This window comes from Peromyscus leucopus, chromosome 1 (genome assembly GCF_004664715.2).
Source record: "Peromyscus leucopus breed LL Stock chromosome 1, UCI_PerLeu_2.1, whole genome shotgun sequence".
Lineage (NCBI taxonomy): Eukaryota > Metazoa > Chordata > Mammalia > Rodentia > Cricetidae > Peromyscus > Peromyscus leucopus.
The window spans coordinates 177,292,659-177,316,771 of NC_051063.1; the positions used below are offsets into that span (position 1 = coordinate 177,292,659).

A 24,113-nucleotide genomic window follows, 5' to 3' on the forward strand; every position below is an offset into this window, starting at 1 on the left:
GATTTTAGACTTCAATTTTGAGTGATTCGGGCTGTTACATTGGAGTGTAAGTTCCATAAATATGCCCTCACATGAAACAAGAAAAACACAAGGATTAGGCTGGAAGACATTCAGTGTGTCTCTTTAAAACATATCTCTTTAAAAATATTTTATTTTATGTGAGTGATGGAGGCATACACCTTTAATTACAGAACTTGTGAGGCAAAAGCAGGTGGATCTACAAGATTGAAGAAAACCTGGTCTACAGAGCAAGTTCCAAAACAGCCAGGGCTGCTCAGAGAAATCCTGTTTTGAAAACCAAACAAAAATTTTAGTTTTATTTATGTATAAATGTGTGTGTGAGTTTAGTTTTTCACATGAAAATGTAACATGTGAAATTTACCAATGAAGTGTACATTATATTTGACCCTCATGATGTTCATGTGTTGATATAGGGTTTTTATCTTTATTAAATTAATGTACAAACTTGAAGTGTATTTATTTAAGATATTTGTGCCAAATGACACCAAGAATGAGTTAAGTATGAAGGCTTGTTTTTAGAGCCTTATCATTTTTTTGGTTAACATGGCTATCTTATACTCAAATGCAATCTTTGCTTACATTTTGATTTTTTGTTTTCCTTGTTGGATGAAGGTTAACATTTTAATATTAAACTTGCACATTTCTTTCTGTCATAACATTTCTCACTCAAGGATTTTGGACACAGCTGTATGGAACATGGTATGACTTCCACTGTTGGCTGATTTGGAGCTGTGTAAAGCTATTAGTTGTGTATGCTCAAGCTATTCCCAGGGTGGGAGACAGTTTAATTCATGTTCTCTGCTGATCAGGATGATGAATTCTCAGCTTTTTATCCAGCACTATGTCTGACTACACACCTCCATGCTTCCCACCCTGATAAGAATGGACTAAACATCTGAAACTGTAAATGATTTCCTCCATAAAATTTGATATGGCTATGGTATCTCTTCACAGCAATAGAAACCATCACTAAGAGAGACGGTCTTTGGAAGTAATTTCAAGTATGTAAATGTAAGTTTTAAAGGTCTGAGGATGAGAATGCTTAAGTTGTGAGGGTCCAAAAAAGTGATTTAAGCAATGTGAAGGATAGTGAAAAATGAGAAATATTTTATATTTTTCTTTCTTTGTATGCTATTGTTTTACTAAGAGTTTAAATGTTAAGATGTTTAACATTAATTGATGGAGTTCTGATAAACTGTTAATCTCTCCCTGGTAAAGTACTGACTACTATCATCATAGTCACAAGCTCAAAATTTAAAATTCCTTTGGTTGTTTTCTAGGTATAGACTTAAAAATGCTTCTCATTGTGCTGAAAACATCTCATTCTAATCTTTATATATCTATCCCTCAGGACAGAAGAAAAAGTGTTCATGCTTTTAACCCAAAACCACAGCTTTGCTATGACTCTAAGGCATGAGTCTACTCTAGCTGTTTTACAGACACCTGTTAATTGCTTACTCAACAGTGAGAATTTCAGTACAGATTATAAGCAGTGGCAATGATAAAATATCAAAAACAACTTTTATCTCTTTTTGTAAACTTAAAAAATTCATGTAAGCTTCAATGAGTCATGACCTGGATCCTCCTCTCACAGGTCAAACAGACTCCAGGTTTGGACTCCTCTCAGTCAACAGCTTAAGTTTCCCCACTTGCCTACTGTCTATACTTAAGCATAGTCTCTCTCTCTGTCTTTCTTTCTCTCTGTCTCTCTGTCTCTCTGTCTCTCTGTCTCTCTCTCTCTCTCTCTCTCTCTCTCTCTCTCTCTCTCTCTCCCTGCTACTCCTACTCTTTGGACTATTTCCACATCTCAATACCAGGATCACAGGTCTAGAAGATTCAATGATACACCAAAGAAAAAGGTTTTTCCACTAAACTCCTTAACTTTATGTTATTTTGCTAGTCTATTCTTGTCCAATCAGATTTCTAATCACTTAAAGATTTCAAAGTGCTACAAACAAAAATCAGCTAGTCCTAGACTTACTGAAAACCAATGTAAACTAGATGTTTCTGATGGAATTTCAAACTGGGATGAGTCTCTGGCTTAATCAGAATTTTCAGACTTTTCCAAAGCTGCCTGTACTTTGCTAGCCCCAAATGGTCACATAGAACCTGGAATGCCTACATTCTCTCCTTCCTCCCAACCTTTGGTCAGCACTCCAAACTGTACAGGTCCGGACATTGTCCTAACTTTGGCTAAGAAGAAGTTACAAAATAGATTACATCATCATCAACAAACAGGCTGGAATGTCAGGCTGAAAAGAAACCCAGGACAAATGGCTAACTATGCTGCCTATTAGCATAATAAAGTGCATACTGTCCTCAAACTAGTCTGGGCAAGTATTTGTTACAGAATCCACTCAGATATCTGGAATCATGGCTCTTCTCAGCTCCTCTCACTCCATGCTCGACAATAATCTCCAGATCATGGGCTTGCCTTCCTCAGATTTTGATTCCTATATAACCCTGACATTTTGACTATGCATCTCTTGACTCTCTTGGTCTTCTCTCTCTCTCTCTCTCTCTCTCTCTCTCTCTCTCTCTCTCTCTCTCTCTCTCTCTCTCTCTCCTGGCTACTCTCTGTTGGTCTTCCTTTCTTGCTCCCTACCTCATGGCCTGGCCTATTCTGCTGGTCATGAACAGCCTACCTCTTTCTCTCCTTGCTCTGGAATATTCCAGATGCCCCTCTCTGTATTCTCCACCATGTCTATCAGAAGAACCTTCCCCTTAACCATAAAAGGAGAGAAAATAATGCATTCTTTTCACATCTGCACATCAGGATTTAAATATAAGTGTGTCTCTATGACACACAAGCAGAGTGGGCAATGTAGAAGCAGAACCTACTAACAGGAGCATAAGGACAGGACTGGGCAATAGAGGAGAAATACTGAATGAATTACAATGATATGCATGTCTGTATCAAAGTTTCATAATGTAACACAACATTTTAAACACCCATTAAAATTACAAAAAAAGAAAAAGTGAAATACAGATATAAAATTCTGAGCAGAAATATAAGTTATAAAGGTCTTATTACACCATAGACTGAATGAATTTTCAAAGTTTCTATAAACACATTTTTTTAATTTCTTTTGCACCAAAGTCACAGAGTAAAAATTACTTAAATTTTCTTGTAATTTTTTTTTATGTTTAAAATGTTACAAGGATTGTTTTAAGCTGGGATTCCCTGAAGCATATTGGAGTTAGCTGATAATGCATAACAAACTATAATAAAAGAAGCAAATATTTGATGACTCAAGACTCCAAGATTCAGAGTTGGAGAGATGATTGTGAGGTCAAGAGGACTGTACTGCCCTTGTAGAGGATCTGAGTTCAGTTCCAAGACACAAAGTAGTCCACTTATAGCAATATTTAACTGTAACTCCATGAGAACAAATGCACTCTTCTGACCTCTGAAAGAACTGTACACAGAAATACGGTAACACACACACACACACACACACACACACACACACACACGCATACACACTACAAATACCTCCACTACTATTGCCACTACTAATATTTCTATCAATTAATAATCTAAAAAGAAACCAACCCAAATCAGTATCAGGATTTATTCTGTGACAACATCCAGTTATTCACATATACAAGAACAGGAAAATAAACCCCAATCTCCATATATATATATATATATATATATATATATATATATATATATATATTCGGTTTTAAGAATTTATTCCCATGGAAACAGCCCTGGAGGGAAACCGGCCATTTTCTCCTGGAATACTTTATCAAAGGCTTCAGCTTGGGCTACTGTAAAGTAATTCTTCCAGTCCCCAGTCATGCCTAGAAAATGTGAAGCAGACACATAGATTATGTTAATGATGATCTCAACACTGCTCTCAGTCCCTCCTTCACATGCTCTTACCATCCATTTGACAAGGACCACATGGTTAATAAAGGGGAAGTACCAGTGACTTCCTAGAGAACACATCTTACACCTTGAAAAATTATACATCAGACTTCTACCTCTGTGGCAATAATGTCTTCCCTTCTCCTATCTCATCCTATCAGCTACACACTCTAATAGATTCCACACTAGCTCTACTTTTTAGATGTTCAGATTATTCCTGCTTCCCACTACACCTGCTTCCATCACACTGTCCAATCCAACAGAGTTTCTAATCTTAATTATCCAAAGAGGTTTCAATTCTTCTTTTTAAATTTTAGTGGTTACTTGTAAAAGTTCTGCAAAACATGCAAGCAACTTTTAAAAGATCTTTTAAAATTAAGTTTAATTATATGTGTGTCCACATGTAGGTCGACATGAATGCAGCTTCCTGCAGAGCTTTGAGGCATCAGATCCCCTTGAGCTAGAGATGCACACTGTTGTGAGGTGCAAGCCAACATCTTGATGCTTTCTTCAGGTGCATGAGATCCAGATATCTGCCAACTCAGAACATCCCAAGATTTCTCTTTTCAATCAACATGGTGTCTGGTGATGCATCAAGACCTACATGAACTTTTTAGCATATCTTTTTACCAGACTTTGGTTCTCATCACTCCATTCCTGTATGTCTTTAGGTTTGACATAAGAGATGGCAGAATGTGTAACTGCTTTTATTGAATTGTGTGTTCCTTCTTTCTAGATTGCTGATGTCTTCCATATACTCACTTTTTTCTTTTGTTTCCTAATTTATGCCCATGTGACCACCTTTTCCTATTTTCCTTCCATGTAGAACTCTGCACGCCACATCCTTGTTGTATTTTATTTCATAACAGTGACACATTGATGAATTTCCTTTTTGTAAAGATGCCTGAAATATGTATCTAATATATTTAAAAAGCAAAATGTTTCTTTCATCGGCAAAGGATTCCTTCATCAAATCATATCAGACACACAGAATATACTCAGTGTGGAATTTTTGAAAGCATTCATGAATGAGTGAGGAAAATACTGGCCTTGTTTCCATTTTGCTGATGAAAAAAAATTAGTCCTTGAGATGTTACCCAGCATGATAGTGATGTATGTACTCTTGATGCCAAAAAGACTGACTGTAGAAATCTTCTTTTCCTTATCACATTGTATACCTTATGTATCATATAAGTTAACCTTAAATTCCCTGTGGTATTACTAAATAAAATATATTCAGAATTAAGTTGTAATTATCAATACACCATATTCAAACAATAAGCCATTAATTGATACTACTATAATATTGTCATCTTTTAAGAAGGTAACTTGTAGGTATCCGTTGCTATTCTCAGCTTTCTTACATCTTCATTATTAGAACAAATTTCTCTATTGTTTCCCACAGTACATCTGTCTCTTGATAAGCCAGACTGGATGCTGAGCTAACAGAGTCTCAGTAAATTCAATATGGCTGCCCACTTGGGTTGAATCAGTCCAGATGAGAGAAGCATGACTTTGCAGGTACACACACATGAAGTTGTAAGTCAAATTCTGTCAAAATCCTGTGGCCCTTACAAGCATATATTTCTCTTCATTCATTCTTTCTAAAAATCTCCTCAAACTCTGGTGTATCAGAGGACAGGATAACTCTAAATCTTTGTGGCTTAACTCTTGTTGGAAAGGAACTTCCTAACAGTCCTGGAGGAGGCAGGTGTCACAAAAAGTTGTTGTCCAGACCTTACTTGGCTTTTTACTGGCCTGCAGATAGTGGGCTTCTCTCTAGGTCTTTTTCCCTCTTTGTTTCAGAGTAATGCCTTCTAAGTACTCCAGGGAAAATGATTCATGGCTCAAGCATTCTATTTAGGAAACATCCACTGTGAAGTACTTAGGTCCAAAACCTTTGAAGTTTGTCAGAAGACCTTTCCTTCCTCATGTCTTCATTGTGACAATGTCTTTATAAGAGTTCTGTCAACTAAACAGTGGATGCATGAGAATGACCATCTCTCTGATCTGTATTTCCTGCAGTATCTAAATATGGAATCATAATGATTAAAATTGTTTGTAAATAATTATTGCTTAAAGCTTAATACCAGATTCATTCCACCTTGCCAGATGATTGAGTCTCCCAGGTAAAAAGTAGCTCTTTACAGTAGTTCTCCAGAGGTAAAAAAAAAAAAAAAGGTATTTTTCTTGGGTCCTGAGAAGAGCAACTAAAGGCCAGTGAAAATAGTTCTAGAGAATTTTCCCTGCTTAAGACCAGTCTAACAGGTAGCAAAACTTTTCATGCATTATTAAGTTTAGTGTATTAAGTATCTACTGGTAAGTAATTAAATTTATTTTAGAATTAACCTTTGGTCTGCTTTTCCCTTCACGATTTTAAAGAAAAGGAACCAATATGATATAGGAATTGAAAAGACCAACATTATCCTCATGCATCAATTCTTTCAAAAGTGTTTCCCAGATATCTCTCCCAGCATCCTCTATGAAGAAGTCCTGAATCAGGGCTGGGCAGGTAATGACGTTGGTCTGCTCCTTCAAATGACCTGGTTTCCAGTGGACTCATCATTTATAATGAGTGTGATTAAAAGAGAAATAATACCCCAGAGTAAAAGTTATCTTTAAATGCAGAAGAAACAGATGTCATATATAATCACTATGATAAATTACAAAGGACTTATGGTGAAAGATCAAGTTTTATGACATATATATGATACAAGAAAAATACTATATTTCAGAGAAAATTAACTAAAATCCCACTGTGATCTCATCCTGGAAGGGTCTACATGGAAAAGAGGAAATGACAGTTGTTTTCATGGAATTTTCCTTAATTCTATTGCATCTGCTCTTTTGTGTTTCTGACAAAACTTTTACTTGTTAGTTTCCATAGCCTTCCCCTATTAAACAAGACATTTCATTCCTTTGGCATTTCATTGAAGCTACTTATGTATCCATACTGTTTTACCGCTACCAAATTCTGATTCATTACAGGAAATCCAAGAATGGGCCAATTCTCTTCTTATGTGGGACCATCACTTCTAGTGCAGACAACTTTGTCTGAGGTCATCTGTCAACAGCATTGGATTCTCTAGAGGTCTCAGTCCATAGTGTATAGACAATGATATTCTTGAAGTGACATGTATATGTGCTCAAATCTGAGCCCAAACTTCCACTTGTGAGGACACCAGGAGTATTGAATTAAATGCAATCTGCTAACCACTTTAACTTACATCTCTGTCTGTATACTCCTGATGTCTTTATGTTCTATGACCTGATTCTTACAATCTCAGGTGGAAGAGGGTTGGAGGTTATGTTTGAAGCATACAAATTATTGGAAGAAGAAAATTAAACCCATAACCAATAATTCTCCTTTGCTGAGTTTATATCCATTTTCTTTACTTATCCCCAAAGACCTGACATCTGATTCATTCCTTCTTCAATGCCAAGTCCCATCTCACCAATTATCTGCTAATAGGAAAAGGTGACATTCCAGGTCTGGTTCTTTTTGGTACAGTGGCTCCTCAACTTTACAGCTATGGAACCACACCCACAATCTGCTCCCAGCATAGAGAGGTAGCACAGACATAGAGAAGATGGATATTCCCATTCCTGGAGAGACATTCAGAACAAACTGAGTATCTCTGAGCCTGAAGCTATCCAAATTTAGGTTGGTAAATACCATCAGGTGTAACCCTGGTGAATAATTTGCTTAGTCTTTATGGGGTCTATTCTCAGCCTGGTGTGGGACAGCAATCTATGGCATGTTCAACATCTTTTTCAGCCATGAATGGAAGTGTTTTCTGTGATTATCATTGCGAATATATCTTTGGTCCCATGCACAATGTGTTTTATTTAGTTTTCTATGATATGGAGCCTTCCTAAGACTCATTGCAACACGTCTACCCTTTCATTTCCATTTAGGGTATTGGACACAAACATCTGCAATCCCAAGATCCTCTCCATGAAGAAATCACTTTTTTCAGAGCTACTGAAGCCCACATCATCACCATGGAATGACTCTTCTGTAAGGTCTGTGAGAAACTATGATATGATCAGCAATCACTTCTGAAACATTCCCAACTCTTTCTTAGACTCTCTCTGGAACAACATGCACTCCACATGTCCTGACATCATTTTAACTCAAAAGCTTCTTCACCTTTTCTCAAGAGAACCAAACCATTAGGAGCCACAACTTTTCTAATGAGACTCAAATTGGACATTTTATTTTCCTTCATGGCTTGGAAGGAACTGTACTTGAGGACCATATCCAGCTCATCTGGCTCTAATTTTTTTCCTAGGAAGTCACAAATCTTCTTTATGGTGCTCTTTGTGTCCTAAAAGAAGAAGAAACAAAAATGAAGGTTATCAAGAGAAAGCTCTGAGAGAGCAGTTGCAGAGATGGGAAATATGGATGGAGGATGAAAAGGGGATGTGAAGAAAGAAATGGGAACATGAAATGAGGAAGTAGTGAAAAGGGTTTAGGAAAGATACAGGAAATGTTGAGAGCACAGCATTTTTATCTTGGGTGGGCTTGCATTGTGACTGATCTATAGCCCTAAAAGTCACAGGCTGGAATTTCTTCTAAGGAAGAGGGGATATTAGAGACAAGGTCTCATATAAGCAATGCTGTTCTCAAACTTACTTCACAGTGGATGAATTCATTTAACAGCGGATCCTCTTGCTTCCATGTTTGCAGAGATGTGTTCACATGTGTGTGACAACCCACCTTCTAAATGTACTGGGATGTATTTCTTGAGAGGTGTTCAATATGGAGCCCTGTCTGGTGGGATGGGAGTTGCTCTGGAGACCAGACTGAGCTAAAGCTCAAAGAGGTCAGAGATTCACCTACATGCCTTTGCCACCAAAGTGCTGGCATTAAAGGTGTGCACCACCGTACCCAACATGCCCTGTGAAGTTCAAAGTGACTTAGAGAAGTAATTCTAGACAATTATCCACGGGAAAGAAGGGAATGTGCACAAAGAATTTAGAGAGGTTAAAATTTACACCATGTAAAACTGCACCCTATGGGTAAATGCGAATAATAGTTTTAAACTTTCATAAGACTGATCTCAATAATTATTACTTGGGGGTACTTCTGGGAGATACTAGTTTGTTTCGAGTTTTACCTCATGCTGTAACTCAGAAGGGCATCAAATTCACAGTCTTCCGGCTCCCGAAACCCATATTCTGGAATTAAAATTGTGAACTACCACAACTGTGTTAATACTAAGAAATAGTCACAAGAAGGCACAGTCTTGGATTTGGTTTGAATTCCAGCCCTTTTCTGCTGAGGACAATTGTAGGAGCCATGCCATATTGCCTGCCTGAGTTAACTTTCTGCTGTTCAGTATTGAGCCACTAACCAGAAACTTTTGACATGCTCAGACAAGTCCTGAGTTATTAGAAAATAACTTAACATTTCCTTATCTTTCTACTATAGTAAACATAAGTAACAAAGTTTTGTGGTTCGGTTGCTTGGTTGGGTGCTTGGCAACTCAACAGTCCCCTGAACTTTACCCAAAGAAAGTTTCCTGGTCTGCTTGCTATAAAGCCAACCTGAAAAAAATAAAATTTTGTTGCTTAATCAGAATACTGTCTTGCATGGAAACACATGATCTATGAATCAAAGACTGAGGGGCCCCCAACTGGATCAGGCCCTCGGAATAGGTGAGACAGTTGATTGGCTTGATCTGTTTTGGAGGCATGTAGTCAGTGGTACCAGGTCCTGTTCTCGCTGCATGAAATAGCTGTTTGAAACCTGGGACTTATACAGGGATACTTGGCTCAATCTGGGAGGAGGGGACTGGACCTGCCTGGACTGAGTCTATCAGGTCGATCCCGGTCCTCGGGGGTGGCCTTAATCTGGAGGTGGTGGGAATGGGTGGTGTACTGGGGGGGAAGATGAAGGGGTAGGAAGGGGGATAACAAGGGAATCTGTGGCTGTTATGTAGAACTGAATAGTATTGTAAAATAAAAGAAAAATAAAATAAAATAAAAAAGAATACTGTCTTGCTGTCAATTCTTTGTGTCTTTTTTCCCTTTCATTCGCCATTCAAACTTCTAGGGTCCCTGCCGAAGATCCAGCTGGCCAGGACTATTTTTCTGGGCTGGGACACGTTTACTGGGAGCCTAAGTGTATCACTGTCTCAAAACTTATATTATATATTTTATCACAGATTTAGTTAATATCTCATGGGAAGGTAAACAACCATGGCAATAACAAAAAAAAAGGTGTGGAATGGTTGGACAGAAAACTTATGGGAAACTGCACTGCCATTCAACAAAGACATCTTAGTAAGGAAACTTCCTGGGAAATATTGAATTTGACGAACAGAAAGTAAAAGATTTCACAAAAGACAAAAGAGTCTTTATATTGCTACTCATGTAGAAACTTTGTGTTCTTGGATGATACCATTAAGAGATCCAATTCCTTTTGAATAATCCAATTTCCTGTTTTTGATGCTCCTTAATATTGTACATTAAATATTATTTTTTTGACTCTTGCCAGGGAAGAATGTAGGCTGACTGCAGATTTTTACCTTTCACTGTGCTCCTCCAGATCCAATTCCCCATTCTCATGCCCAGTTATGCTACAGAAAATCACTAGCAACTCCCCACCCCAACATATAATGGATTCCACAGATCTTCTAACTTCCGTCCTGTAATTCATTGTACTATCCCAGCATCCATATCCAAGAGGACCTCATTGGGAAACCAAAGAACATTCTGGTCATGAAGAAATAAAGTAACTACACATCTTGACCTCCTCCTCATTCCTTTAAGTCCAACCACCCCAGGGTTACCCCTAGCTCTGTAGCAGAACACCTGCCTCAGCCAATCACATCTCTAGTGGATCTCCCCTCCTAACATCCCAACAACAATGCATTAATTTGCTCCACACTTCAACTCCATCATGCATTGCCCGGGAACCCATAGATCAAACTGGGCATGGAAGCAGTTAGGCTAAATACACATCTTCACATCTCTACTTGCTCCTTTAAGCCCAGGCTCCTAGTCTCCTTCCAAGCTCTGTGTAGGACATCTGCTACAGGCTCCCTCCACCAAATGCCATTGTTTCACATGGATAACACAAGTCTTATGCTCCAAAGTTTCCTCTCCATACTCTTTGTTTTGTCATAGCAAATCCTGACTTCCAGAAGACACTCCCTAAGCACTTACAGGCCACTCTAACCAGGAAAGCAAATAGGTTAACTGCAGAGCTTCATCTCTCCCTCCATTTTTTTAAATCTACTCCTTATTCTCATTCAAAGCTTTATATCGAACCTTCTCCTGTGGCCTAACCTCACTCAGTGGCCTCATTCTCGGGTAACTAACTAAGTAGCTCCTGTGGAAAATGTTTCTATCTTCCTTCCTGTGGACATTATTAGGACAACCTCCTAGACTATTCCCATTCCTAAGTTTCAGCTTTCTATATCTGGAAACATTTTACCTGGAACTCCCATTGGCCACGATTATCAGGATCCCAGAAGAATTTCCTACCAGACAACACACAGCCACTACACTCTCCTAAGTACCAGAAAGAGCAACAAAAATAAGGAAGGAAGCAGGAACCCAACAAAGGCAAGACCAGATATCAGCACGTAGAATTATAATTTTCCCAATCCTAGATGCCTAGATGCCAACCTGAAAGCATAGTCCATAACATCCAAGACAGGATGTTTTCACTAGAGCCCAGAAATCATACTAAAACAGGCCCTGAATATTCTATTATAGCTACAGAAGAAGAAAATGACCCTAAAATGGCATGTATGCAAATGATAGAGGAATAGAGTAAATCTCATAAAGAAATCTATGAAAACACAAACAGTGGAAAGAAATAAATAATCCATTCAAACCTGAAAGTAGAAATAAAATCAATCTAGGAAACTCATTTTAATGGAAATCTGCAAGAGAAAAACTTAGGAAATCAAACAGGAACCTCAGATGTGAGCTTCATGAAAACTGGAAACAAAGAGTTGATTCCTTAAGAAAATCAACAAGATATACAAGCCCTTATCCAAATTAACTAAAAGGCAGAAAGAGAGTATCCAAATTAACAAAACCAGAAATGAAAAGGGAGACCTAACAACAGACAATGAGGAAATCCAGAGAATCATCAGGTCATTCTTCAAAAACCTGTACTCCACCTGAAAGAAAATGGCAAATTTCTGGATAGGCAGCACATACCAAATTTAAATCAGGACCAGATAAACATTTTAAATAGACCAATAACCCCTAAGGAAATAGAACAGTCCTTCAATATTCTCTGCTTAACAGGAAAGTCTTTCAGATATGCTTAGCCTGTAGACCACCTTAGGATGCCCCAGTGTTACAGAGGAACTTTGGGTGACTGTCCAGGCAACCTGATGTCCCTGCCATTAGGTAACTTTTCACCCTTCTGGGGTTTTTGATGGAGTTGAAGACTAAATAATCATAATCATAGTTGTCCTTAGTTATAATAGAAAGTAAATTAGATTCAAAAATTTAGACAAACCAAGATAAGTTAGATAATTAAGTATTTTGTCCAATTTTGCCAAATGTAAATGGATCAGATACTATTACTGTAATTTTTATGTAATAACCATTTTAGTTGTATATGGTTGATTATATTAAGGTGAAAAACTTTCTTTTTTTTCTTTTATTTTACAATACTATTCAGTTCTACATAACAGCCACAGATTCCCTTGTTCTCCCCCTTCCTATCCCCTCTCCTACCCCCCAGTACACCACCCATTCCCACCACCTCCAGATCAAGGCCACCCCTGAGTACTGAGATCGACCTGATAGACTCAGTCCAGGCAGGTCCAGTCCCCTCCTCCCAGATTGAGCCAATCTTCCCTGTATAAATACCAGGTTTCATAGAGCTATCTCATGCAGCGAGACCAGGACCTGGTACCACTGCCTACATGCCTCCCAAACAGATCAAGCCAATCAACTGTCTCACCTATTTGGAGGGCCTGATCCAGTTGGGGACCCCTCAGCTTTTGGTTCATAGTTCATGTGTTTCCATTCGTTTGGCTATTTGTCCTTGTGCTTTATCCTACCTTGGTTTCAACAATTCTCTCTCATTTAAACCCTCCTCTTTCTCACTAATTAGACTCCCAGCTCTCCACCTGGAGCCTAGCCATGGATGTCTGCATCCAGATTCCTCAGTCTTTGAATGGGGTTTCTGGCACAACTACTAGGGTGTTTGGCTATCGCATCACCAGAGTAGGTGAGTCCCGGCTGTTTCTGGGCCATTGCCAGCAGTCTTTTGTGGGGGTATCTTTGTGGATTTCTGTAGGCCTCTTTAGCTCTTTGTTTCTTCCTTTTCTCATGTGGTCTTCATTTACCATGGTCTCCTATTCCTTGTTCTCCCTCTCTGTTCTTGATCCAGCTGGGATCTCCTGTTCTCTTTCCCTCGACCCTTGCCCTTCATTGCTCACACTCATGTCCAGGATGTTCATGTATATCTCATCCATTTCTCCATTATTGGGTGATCCCCGTGTCTTTCTTGGGGTCCTGTTTTACAGGTAGCCTCACTGGTAATGTGAGTAGCAGTCCAGTTATCCTTGTTCCACATCTAGTATCCTCCTATGAGTGAGTACATACCATATTTGTCTTTCTGAGTCTGGGTTACCTCACTCAGGATGATTTTTTTCTAGATCCATACATTTGCCTGCAAACCATATGATGTCATTGTTTTTCTCTGCTGAGTAGTATTCCATTGTGTATATGTGCCACAATTTATTTATCCATTCATCAGTTGAAGGGCATCTAGGTTGTTTCCAGGTTTTGGCTGTTACAAACAATGCTGATATGAGCATAGCTGAGCAAGTGCTCTTGTGGTATGACTGAGCATTTCTTGGGTATATGCCCAGGAGTGGTATAGCTGGATCTTGGGGGAGATTGATTCCCAATTTTCTAAGAAAGCGCCATATTGATTTCCAAAGTGGTTGTACAAGCTTGCATTCCCACCAGCAGAGGAGGAGAGTTCCACGAGTTCCACATCCTCTCCAGCATAAAGTGTCCTCAGTGTTTTTGATCTTAGCCATTCTGACAGGCATAAGGTATTATCTCAGAGTTGTTTTGATTTGCATTTCCCTGATGATTAGGGATGTTGAGCAATTCCTTAAATGTCTTTTAGCCATTTGAGTTTCCTCTTTTGAGAATTCTCTGTTTAGTTCTATAGCCCATTTCTTAATTGGACTGTTGGTCCTTTTGATGTCTAATTTCTTTTTTTTTTATTTTTTTTTATTTTTCGAGACAGGGTTTCTCTGTGTAGCTTTGTGCCTTTCCTGGAGCTCACTTGGTAGCCCAGGCTGGTCTCGAACTCACAGAGATCCGCCTGGCTCTGCCTCCCGAGTGCTGGGATTAAAGGCTTGCGCCACCAACGCCCGGCTATGGCTAATTTCTTGAGTTCCTTATATATTCTGGATATCAGTCCTCTGTAAGATGTGGGGTTGGGGAAGATCTTTTCCCATTCTGTAGGCTGTTGCTTTGCCTTGTTGACTGTATCCTTTGCTCTACAAAAGTTTCTCAGTTTCAAGAGGTCCCATTGATTGATTGTTTCTCTCAGTGCCTGTGCTACTGGTGTTATATTTAGGAAGTGATCTCCTATGCCAATGCATTCAAGACTTCTTCCTACTTTCTCTTCTAGCAGGTTCAGAGTAGCTGGATTTACGTTGAGGTCCTTGATCCACATGGACTTAAGTTTTGTGCATAGTGACAGATATGGATCTATTTGCAGGCTTCTACATGTTGATATCCAGTTATGCCAGCACCATTTGTTGAATATGCTTTCTTTTTTCCATTGTATACTTTTGGCTTCTTTGTCAAAAATTATGTTCATAGGTGTGCTGGTTAATATCAGGGTCTTCAATTCGATTCCATTGTTCCACATGTCGGTTTTTATGCCAATACCAAGCTGTTTTTATTACTGTAGCTCTATAGTAGAGCTTGAAGTCAGGGAATGTGATGCTTCCAGAGGTTGTTTTATTGTACAAAATTCTTTTGGCTATCCTGGGTTTTTTTTTTATTTTTCCATATGAAGTTGAGTATTATTCTTTTGAGGTCTGTGAAGAATTGTGTTGGGATTTTGATGGGGATTGCATTGAATCTGTAGATGCAAGTAAAACCAACAGAATGCAAGAAATGGAAGAGAGGATCTCTGGTGTTGAAGGTACAGTAGAAGAAATAGATTCATCAGTCAAAGAAAACACTAATGCCAACAAAGTCATGAACCAAAATGTCCAAGAAATTTGGGACAACATGAAAAGAGCAAACCTACAAATAATAGGGATAGAAGAAGGAGAAGAATACCAACTCAAAGGCACAGAAAATATATTCAAAAAATCATAGAAGGAAACTTTCCCAACTTAAAGAAAGAAATGCCTATGAAGATACAAGAAGTCTATAGAACAAGATAGAGACTAGACCCCCCCCCCAAATCCCCTCCCCACATAATAATTAAACAACTAAATGTACAGAATAAAGAAAGAATATTAAGAGCAGTAAGGAAAAAAAACAAGTGACCTATAAAGGTAAACCCATCAGAATAACACCCGATTTCTCAATGGAGACTTTGAAAGCCAGAAGGATCTGGACAGATGTAATGCAGACATTAAGAGACCATGGATGTCAGCCCAGGCTAATATACCTAGCAAAACTTTCAATCATTATAGATGGAATGAACAAGACATTCCAAGACAAAGCCAGATTCAAACAATACTTGTCCACAAACCCAGCCCTACAGAAAGCACTAGAAGGAAAATTCCAACCGAAAGGAAGACAGATACACACTGGAAAACACAGGCAATAGATAAAGCCACAACAGTAAACCCCAAAGAAGAAAAGTACACACATCCTACCACAAATATAACAGGGATGAACAATTACTGGTCATTAATATCCCTTAATATCAACGGACTTAATTCACCTATAAAAAGACATAGGCTTACAGAATGGATAGGAAAGCAGGACCAATCTTTCTGCTGCATAGAAGAAACACATCTCAAACTCAAAGACAGACACTACCTAAGAATGAAAGGCTGGGAAAAGACTTTCCAATCAAATCGTCTTAAGAAACAAGCGGGGGTAGCCATACTGATATCCAACAAAATAGACTTCAAACTAAAATCAATCAAAAGAGATCAAGAATGGCATTACATACTCATGACAGGAAAGATCCACCAATATGAAGTTTCAATTCTGAACATTTATGCCCCAAACACAAGGGCACCCACATATGTAAAAGAAACATTACTAAAGTTTAAACCACATATAAAACCACACACATTAATAGTGGGAGATCTCAACACCCCACTTTCACCACTGGACAGATCTCCCAAATCAAAACTTAACAGAGAAATAAAGGACTTAACCGATGTCATGACCCAAATGGATTTAATAGAAATCTACAGAACATTCCATCCTAACAAGCAAGAATATACCTTCTTCTCAGCACCCAATGGACCTTTCTCTAAATTTGACCACATACTTGGCCACAAAGCAAATCTCAACAGATACAAAACAATTGGAATAACCTCCTGTGTTCTATCAGACCACCATGATTTAAAGTTAGATTTCAACAACAACAAAAAACTAGAGAAAACCTACAATCTCATGAAAACTGAATAATGCTCAATTGAATAACCAATGGCTTAAGGAAGAAATAAAAAAAGAAATTAAAGACTTCCTAGAGATCAACGCAAATGAAGATACAACATACCCAAACTTATGGGACACTATGAAAGCAGTGCTAAGAGGGAAATTCATAGCACTAAATGCCCACATAAAGAAGTTGGAGAAATCTCACAGTAGTGACATAACAGCACACCTGAAAGCTCTAGAACAAGAAGAAGCAAAGTCTCCCAGGAAGAATAGACACCAGGAAATTATCAAGGTGAGAAGTGAAATTAATAAAATAGAAACTAAGAGAATAATACAAAAAATTAATGAAACAAAGAGTTGGTTCTTTGAGAAAATCAACAAGATAGACAAGCCCTCATCCAAACTAACCAAAAGACAGAGAAAGAATCCAAATCAACAAAATCAGAAATGAAATGGGGGACATAACAACAGACATTGTGGAAATCCAGAGAATTATTAGGTCATATTTCAAAAACCTCTACTCCACAAAACTGGAAAACCTAAAAGATATGGACAATTTTCTGGATAGGTACCACATACCTAAGTTAAATCAAGACCAGATGTACTGTTTAAATAGTCCTATAAGCCCTAAGGAAATAGAAATAGTCTTTAAAAGTCTCCCAACCAAAAAAAGCCGAGGACTAGATGGTTTCAGCACAGAATTCTACCAGATCTTCAAAGAAGAGTTAATACCAATATTCTGTAAATTGTTCCACATAATAGAAACTGAAGGGGCATTACCAAACTTCTTCTATGAGGCTATAATAACCCTGATTCCCAAACCAAACAAGGATACAACAAAGAAAGAGAACTACAGACCGATCTCCCTCATGAACATTGATGCAAAAATACTTAAAAAAATACTGGCAAACAGACTCCAAGAACACATCAGAACAACTATCCACCATGATCAAGTAGGCTTCATCCCAGGGATGCAAGGGTGGTTCAACATACGAAAGTCCATCAATGTAATACACCATATAAACAAACTCAAAGAAAAAAACCACATGATCATCTCACTAGATGCAGAAAAGGCATTTGACAAAATCCAACACCCCTTCATGATAAAAGTCTTGGAGCGATCAGGAATACAGGGAACATACCTAAACATAATAAAGGCAATTTCCAGCAAGCCAACAGCCAACATCAAATTAAATGGAGAGAAACTCAAAGCAATTCCACTAAAATCAGGAACGAGGCAAGGCTGTCCACTCTCCCCATACTTATTCAATATAGTACTTGAAGTTCTAGCCAGAGCAATAAGACATCATAAGGAAATTAAGGGGATACAAATTTGAAAGGAAGAAGTCAAGCTTTCCCTATTTGCAGATGACATGATAGTATACTTGAGTGACCCCAAAGATTCCACCCAGGAAGTGATAAAGCTTATAAACACCTTCAGCAACATAGTAGGATACAAGATCAACTCAAAAAAATCAGCAGCCCTCCTATGTACAATGGCCAAAAAGCTGAGAAGGAAATCAGAGATACATCACCCTTTACAATAGCCACAAATGACGTAAAATACCTTGGGGTAACACTAATTAAGCAAGTGAAGGATCTATATGACAAGAACTTTAAGTCCCTAAAAAAAGAAATTGAAGAAGATGTCAGAAAATTGGAAGATCTCCCATGCTCATGGATAGGCAGGGTTAACACAGTAAAAATGTAAATCTTACCAAAAGCAATCTACAGATTCAATGCAATCCCCATCAAAATACCAACACAATTCTTCACAGACCTGGAAAGGATAATACTCAACTTCATATGGAAAGACAAAAAACCCAGTATAGCCAAAAGAATCCTGTACAATAAAACAACCTCTGGAGGCATCACAATCCCTGACTTCAAGCTGTACTATAGAGCTACAGTAATAAAAACAGCTTGGTATTGGCATAATAACCAACATGTGGACCAATGGAATTGAATTGAAGACCCTGACGTTAACCCACACACTTATGAAAACCTTTCTTTTTAATTACACAAAAAGGTGAAAATTCTCGGTAACTATCCCTTCTACACTATCAATATGTATTACTCATATTGGTTAATAAAGAGCTGACAGACCAGTAGCTGTGCAGGAAGTTAGGCAGTAAAACCACATTGAGAATGATGGGAAGGAGAACAGATTCAGGAGTGCTACCAGCTGGCCGATTAGGAAGCAAGACATGTCAGACGACAGGCAAAGACATTAGACACTTGACAATACATAGATGAATAGAAATGGGTTAATTTAAAGGTAAGAATTATCTAGTAACAAGCCAGAGTTATCAGCTGTGAAATTATAGATCACATTCAGCCTCTGAGTTGGTTATATTTGACCAGGTAGTTGGGACAGGAAACTTCCAATTATATAGTCCTACCTGCAAGATATGCTAAGGCAATGATGCCACAAAGCCCAGGAGAGTAGCCAAGAAATGCTTGATTTTACTTAAGGCCTATTCTATGAGATGGAACACATAGCTGACACTGCTTTGTTGACCAGAGACTAGATAGCCTGGGGACCTAGGGTAAAACCAAATAATCTTGGTCTGAAACATTAGTGAAAAAGTGACTCCATGGTATTCTGCTGTGCTCAGATTAGTGCCTTGTACAGCCGTCATCAGAGAAGATTTCTCCCAAAGCATTTGGGAAGAAAAATAGAGAACCACAGACAAGAAATACATAGAGTTTGAGATACTTTTGAGCAATCAGCCCTAAGTGGTATGTCTCCACGAAATCTCTCACTTTGGAGCATAGACAACTCTTCAGAAGAAGAAGGAAAGGGGGATTAGAGCCAGAGAAGTGGGAGGAAACTAAGAAAACATGACCATCCACATCAACATAAGAAAAGCTCATATGGACCCACAGACAGGAGCAGCCTGGGAAGTGCCACACCAGTCTGCACCAATCTTCTCCTTATATGTTAGGGTCTACCATTGGGTGATTTTGTGGTCTTCCTTGATATTTGAGCATGTGGGTCTCTCCTTGTGCCTTCTCTTGTGCTGTTTTCATTCTGTTGGTTTATCTTGTCCAATTTTGAGGTAATAACATTATTTCATCAGATTGTACTTTATTTTGTAATATTTTTAAAAAGTGAATGAATGAAAATCTAGCCACTAGGTTAAAAGATAACAATGGAGCTGTCATTTATACCTGCTCCCAGAGGGAAAATCCACTGTCTCCTATGAAATGACACTGGATATATCAACCACTCCAGGAAAGTCTTCATGTGCAGGAGTAGTTGACCAACATGTAATGGACTCCACAGTTTTATTTCTCTGTGTGCGTGTGCGTGTGCATGTCCGTGTGCATGTGCGTGCATGCGTGCGTGCGTGCCTGTGTGTGTGTGTGTGTGTGTGTGTGTGTTTGTGTGTGTTTGTGTGTGTGCATGCATGTGTGCTTTTATTTGGTTGTATTTCGTTGCAGTTCAGTGTTTTTTTTCTTTCTGCTTATTGTTTTATTTTGTTTTCTTTGGGGGGAATTTTCTTTTATTTGGATTTTGTTTGTTTTTTTTTTTTCAGAAGGAATTTAAGGTTGTGTGGGTAAGGAGGAGGAGAAAACTTGGAAGAAATTTTGGGACAGAAGAATATGATTAAAATATGTTTAAATTTAAAACTTGTTTTAAATTATAAAAAATTTATGAGAAATAAAAATGAAAACAATGAAGTTAGAGTTTTCAGTGACATTCATCATCACCAGATTCTACTTCTGAAAGCCCAACAGAGGCTGTAAGACTGCTTCTTTTTCTCCTTAACTAAAATTTTTGAACTATTCAAAGGATGGGTAAGTGTTTTCTCTGACAGACTGCATTTATTTTTTCTTGTTCTTAAAAAGTACGATTGATATTTTTATTTATGATATATAAATGATGGTTATCTTTCACTGTTAGCTTCCAAACTACTAAAGCTTTTGAGTTGCTGAACAAATGTCAATATTTTTGGTCTTATATGCTTGGTGTCGTTATTATGTGTCCACCAGTAGAGGGAGAATTTTTTTAACTAAATGAAAATAAAATACACAAATGAACTTAAAATTATTTAAATTAATGATCTTTTGAATCAATGTGTCTTTTAGTCAAGGTTGACCTCAAACACACCATACAAACAAGGATAACCTAGAAACCCTGACTCTGACTCTCTCTCTCTCCCAGTGCTAGTTTTAGAGTCCTGTGATGCCTTGACAAGATATATTTTTTTATTTTCAAAATAATAGATATTTTAGACACATACACAGTACTTGAATATATTGCTACCTGTCTGTGGGGCCTTTCAATGAAATGAAACCTGCAATGATCTAATAAGGATATGGCCTATCAGTCTGTTTAGACATATCCCGTTACTTAATGTTGACACATTTTAGATATTCTCTACTAAGAGTTTTGAAATCTCCAGTGTATTCTAGCCCACCATGCAGAACCCCCTGTACTGCAGAGCACAGGACACAATCATCCCTGACTGGCTTCATCTTGTACATTCCTGGTCAGATGTGTGTATCACTCAGTTCATGTGACTTCAGCTCCTGTGCTCTCCCAGGATTCACAGATGGATTTCCTGCCTTTGTCCCTCCTCTTGTCATCAAGGGGGATGACATACATTTGGGCACAACAGGTGAATGGAATTGCTTTACCTATTTCCCAACAGACTACTGGGTTATAAGGTTATTAAATGTATTGCATAGACAGAATTACAAAACCTATAGCACAAGTATGAGATACCCCAACCTACTCCAGGGTTGATAAGGTAAAGATGTGGGTGATGGATAAGGTAACTACAGAGAAAATTCAGGTGCATGTCAATAAGGGACCGAGGACATAATTTCAATTTTATTGACTCTTTATGAATCTAAAACTGACATGGTGATACTGAGAAATATGGGGTGCTACATTGTATGAGTTTATGAGAGGCTCTGTGATTGCTGTAAGAATGACAATTACCTTTTTTATGTCTTCATAGCTCAATAGCAGGAAGTTGTCTCTTTTTCTCATGGATAGCCAGGCACGGGTGTGCTCAAACCATGATCCAAATGCCACTGTGGGAACGAAAGTGGAAAGCATTGCTTATAAAGAATGAAAGTCATATCTTCCTGATATTCTTCACCTTTTTGCAAATGGCAGACTGCTTTATTAAGAAAAATGAAACTAGTATTTGAAATATACTATGTAACATTGGACACATACACACAGATAATGAGCTGATTAAATCAAGTTTATTAGTAAACTCATTATGTTACAAATTTACCCCTGATTCCTCATGGAGACATCCTTCTGTTGGGCTTTAGCGATGGAGGCATATTTTGGGGAGAAGCCATCATACCAATACAGTAAGGCAGAGAGGTCTTTCCATGGCTACAGTTGGACTTTATATTGCTATCATGTCTAAAGAACTATCTTGGTCCTTTCTAAGGGAGATCTCCTCACCCTGGCATTGACCTCTAAGCTTCTACCACATCTCAATAGTGACTATTCAGTACCCTGACATCCTAAACACAGTCTACTAGAGACCTTCCAGGCATAGAATTCCACCTTCTCCCCTGTGGGATGACTCATCCCTAACAGGCTTGAGGGAAAAATGGGCCCAAATCAGTAAAAAAAAGATACTTTCTAAACGCCAACCTGGTCTGCTTAAGGGCCTTATCAAAAGCAACTGAGACATGATCTGGAGATCACCTGGACCAATGAGAGGCAGCCAAGTCACACCAGCAGATTCAAATTACTGTGACCTTCTCCCAGGCTGGGGTGGAACGTATGTAAGACTTGCCTCTTTATGAATAAACTGGGCTTGTTTTTTTCCCATTCTCCCAGAGGTATATCATTGACTCTGTGCCTACTTGCCCACATCCCCCAAGGGAGCAGCAGCATAGGACCCTGATACACACCCAAAAAATTCATTTACATTCCTAGGGCTATTGTGATGTTTTCTCAACAGTCACAGTGTCTTCATTGTTCTTGGTTTAGGAATTTGTTCCTTCATTGTTTCTCTCTCTGCATTTCTCAGCTGCCATTGCATATCTGCATTGTTCATGATTATCTGAAGAAGTATCTAAATCAAGTGAGGAGTGAAGTAAAGAGGTAAGCAGGGATCAGAGCAGTAGGATGCATGAATTCAAGGAATCTAAGATTTGATTGAAAGCTGGGGGTAAATGATCTACAGAGAAGTAGTAGAGAGAAATAAACTTCATAATACAACACAGAATTAGGCCACTTAAAGAGATGGAAAGCTGGGTTCAGGTGATGACTCAGAGGAAAGCATTTGCTGTGCATGTGTGAGGACCTGAGTTTGAATCCACAGGAACCATTCAAAGATGATAATTCAGTTTCTTTTTGTTACCCTAGTGCTCCTTCAATGACATGGAAGTTGGAGACAGGAGAATGTCCAGAAGATTGGGACCAGCTAAGCTGGCAAACACAGTGATGAACAAGAAGGAAGAGATTTTTTCTCAAACAGGGTAGAAATTAAGGCTCAACACCTGATGTTGGTGCTTGCCTGCCACATTCAAGTTTTGGCACAAAACTGCCACACTCACACATTTATAACCACTCTATTGTAAACACACATACCTATTCACATTCAAAGAAAACCTAAAAGCCAAGTCAATTATGGCATACACCTGCAATACTAAAACTCGGGATGTCAAGACAAGAGAAGACCAGAGGTTCAATGTCATATTCCAGTACATAAAGAATTTGTGACCAATCTGGCATACAACAGATCCTGTCTGAAACCAAGCAAAAAAGCCAAAACCATTTTAGGGAGAGCACTAAAAATAAACTAATGACTAGAAATTAACAATGATTCTGTCTTGGAAGTCATTTTAAAAGATAAGTGTTTAATTGGAAGCAGGTATTAAAAAGAATATCTCAACAAGGCTGACTCTGTCTTGGTATGTAGACAAGGATGGTCTTGAACTATTCACTTGAATCTGTCCCATGAATATTGTGATTGCAGGCTTGCACCATACTAATCAGCCTGGATATTTACCATTTTGTTTCATATCAATTGATATGTATCAAGAGATGTGACCTAGTGGCTGTATCCAAAACCAATCACAAGATCTGAGTGTTAGTGATGAGTAATATTCAATTAGTAGGCAAGTAAGTAACTGTCTCCTGGTCCTAGAAAGAGAGAAAGATTCAAAGACAGAGATGGGAATAATGGCATTTTGTATTACATGGCGGAGAATAATTCTCATCAATACAACAAGCAGTTGAGTGAAACCAAGTGAGTGAATCAAGGGTGTATGCCATCATTAATAACCACAATTAAAAGAATGAAGGGAATAAGTCATCAAGTAGAGAGAGAGGGGTGGGGAAAGGGTAGAGGGAGTAGAAAGGGGGAGGGAGAGGGAGGGAGTGAGGGAGGGAGAGAGAGACAGAGACATAGCGATAGATAGATAGATAGGTAGAGATAGAGATAGAGATAGATAGAGAGAGAGAGAGAGAGAGAGAGAGAGAGAGATATGAACATTCAGAGAATATGCAAGGCCCTAGAATCTTGTAGTTAATGATACAATTTTTGAAAGATTTATTTTATTTTTCTTTTTGTATATTAGTGTGTGTTTTTATATGAGTATGAGTCTGTGTGTTTGTGTGTCTGCAGAGATGAGAAGA

General features: G+C 38.4%; 1 protein-coding gene across 1 annotated transcript in view; it reads right to left on the reverse strand.

Annotated features, from left to right (window-relative positions):
- Positions 1–3,582: 3,582 nt before the first annotated feature.
- LOC114687331 (bile salt sulfotransferase 1-like) overlaps positions 3,583–24,113 on the reverse strand; it is a 37,738-nt gene continuing 17,207 nt past the window's right edge. Inside the window, exons 4-6 of the mRNA XM_028861999.2 lie at positions 21,441–21,535; positions 8,052–8,229; positions 3,583–3,831 (exon numbers count right to left, since the gene is read on the reverse strand). Coding sequence (XP_028717832.1) covers positions 3,719–3,831; positions 8,052–8,229; positions 21,441–21,535 — 386 coding nt within the window. The 3' untranslated portion in view covers positions 3,583–3,718. The remainder of the gene's footprint in view (positions 3,832–8,051; positions 8,230–21,440; positions 21,536–24,113) is intronic.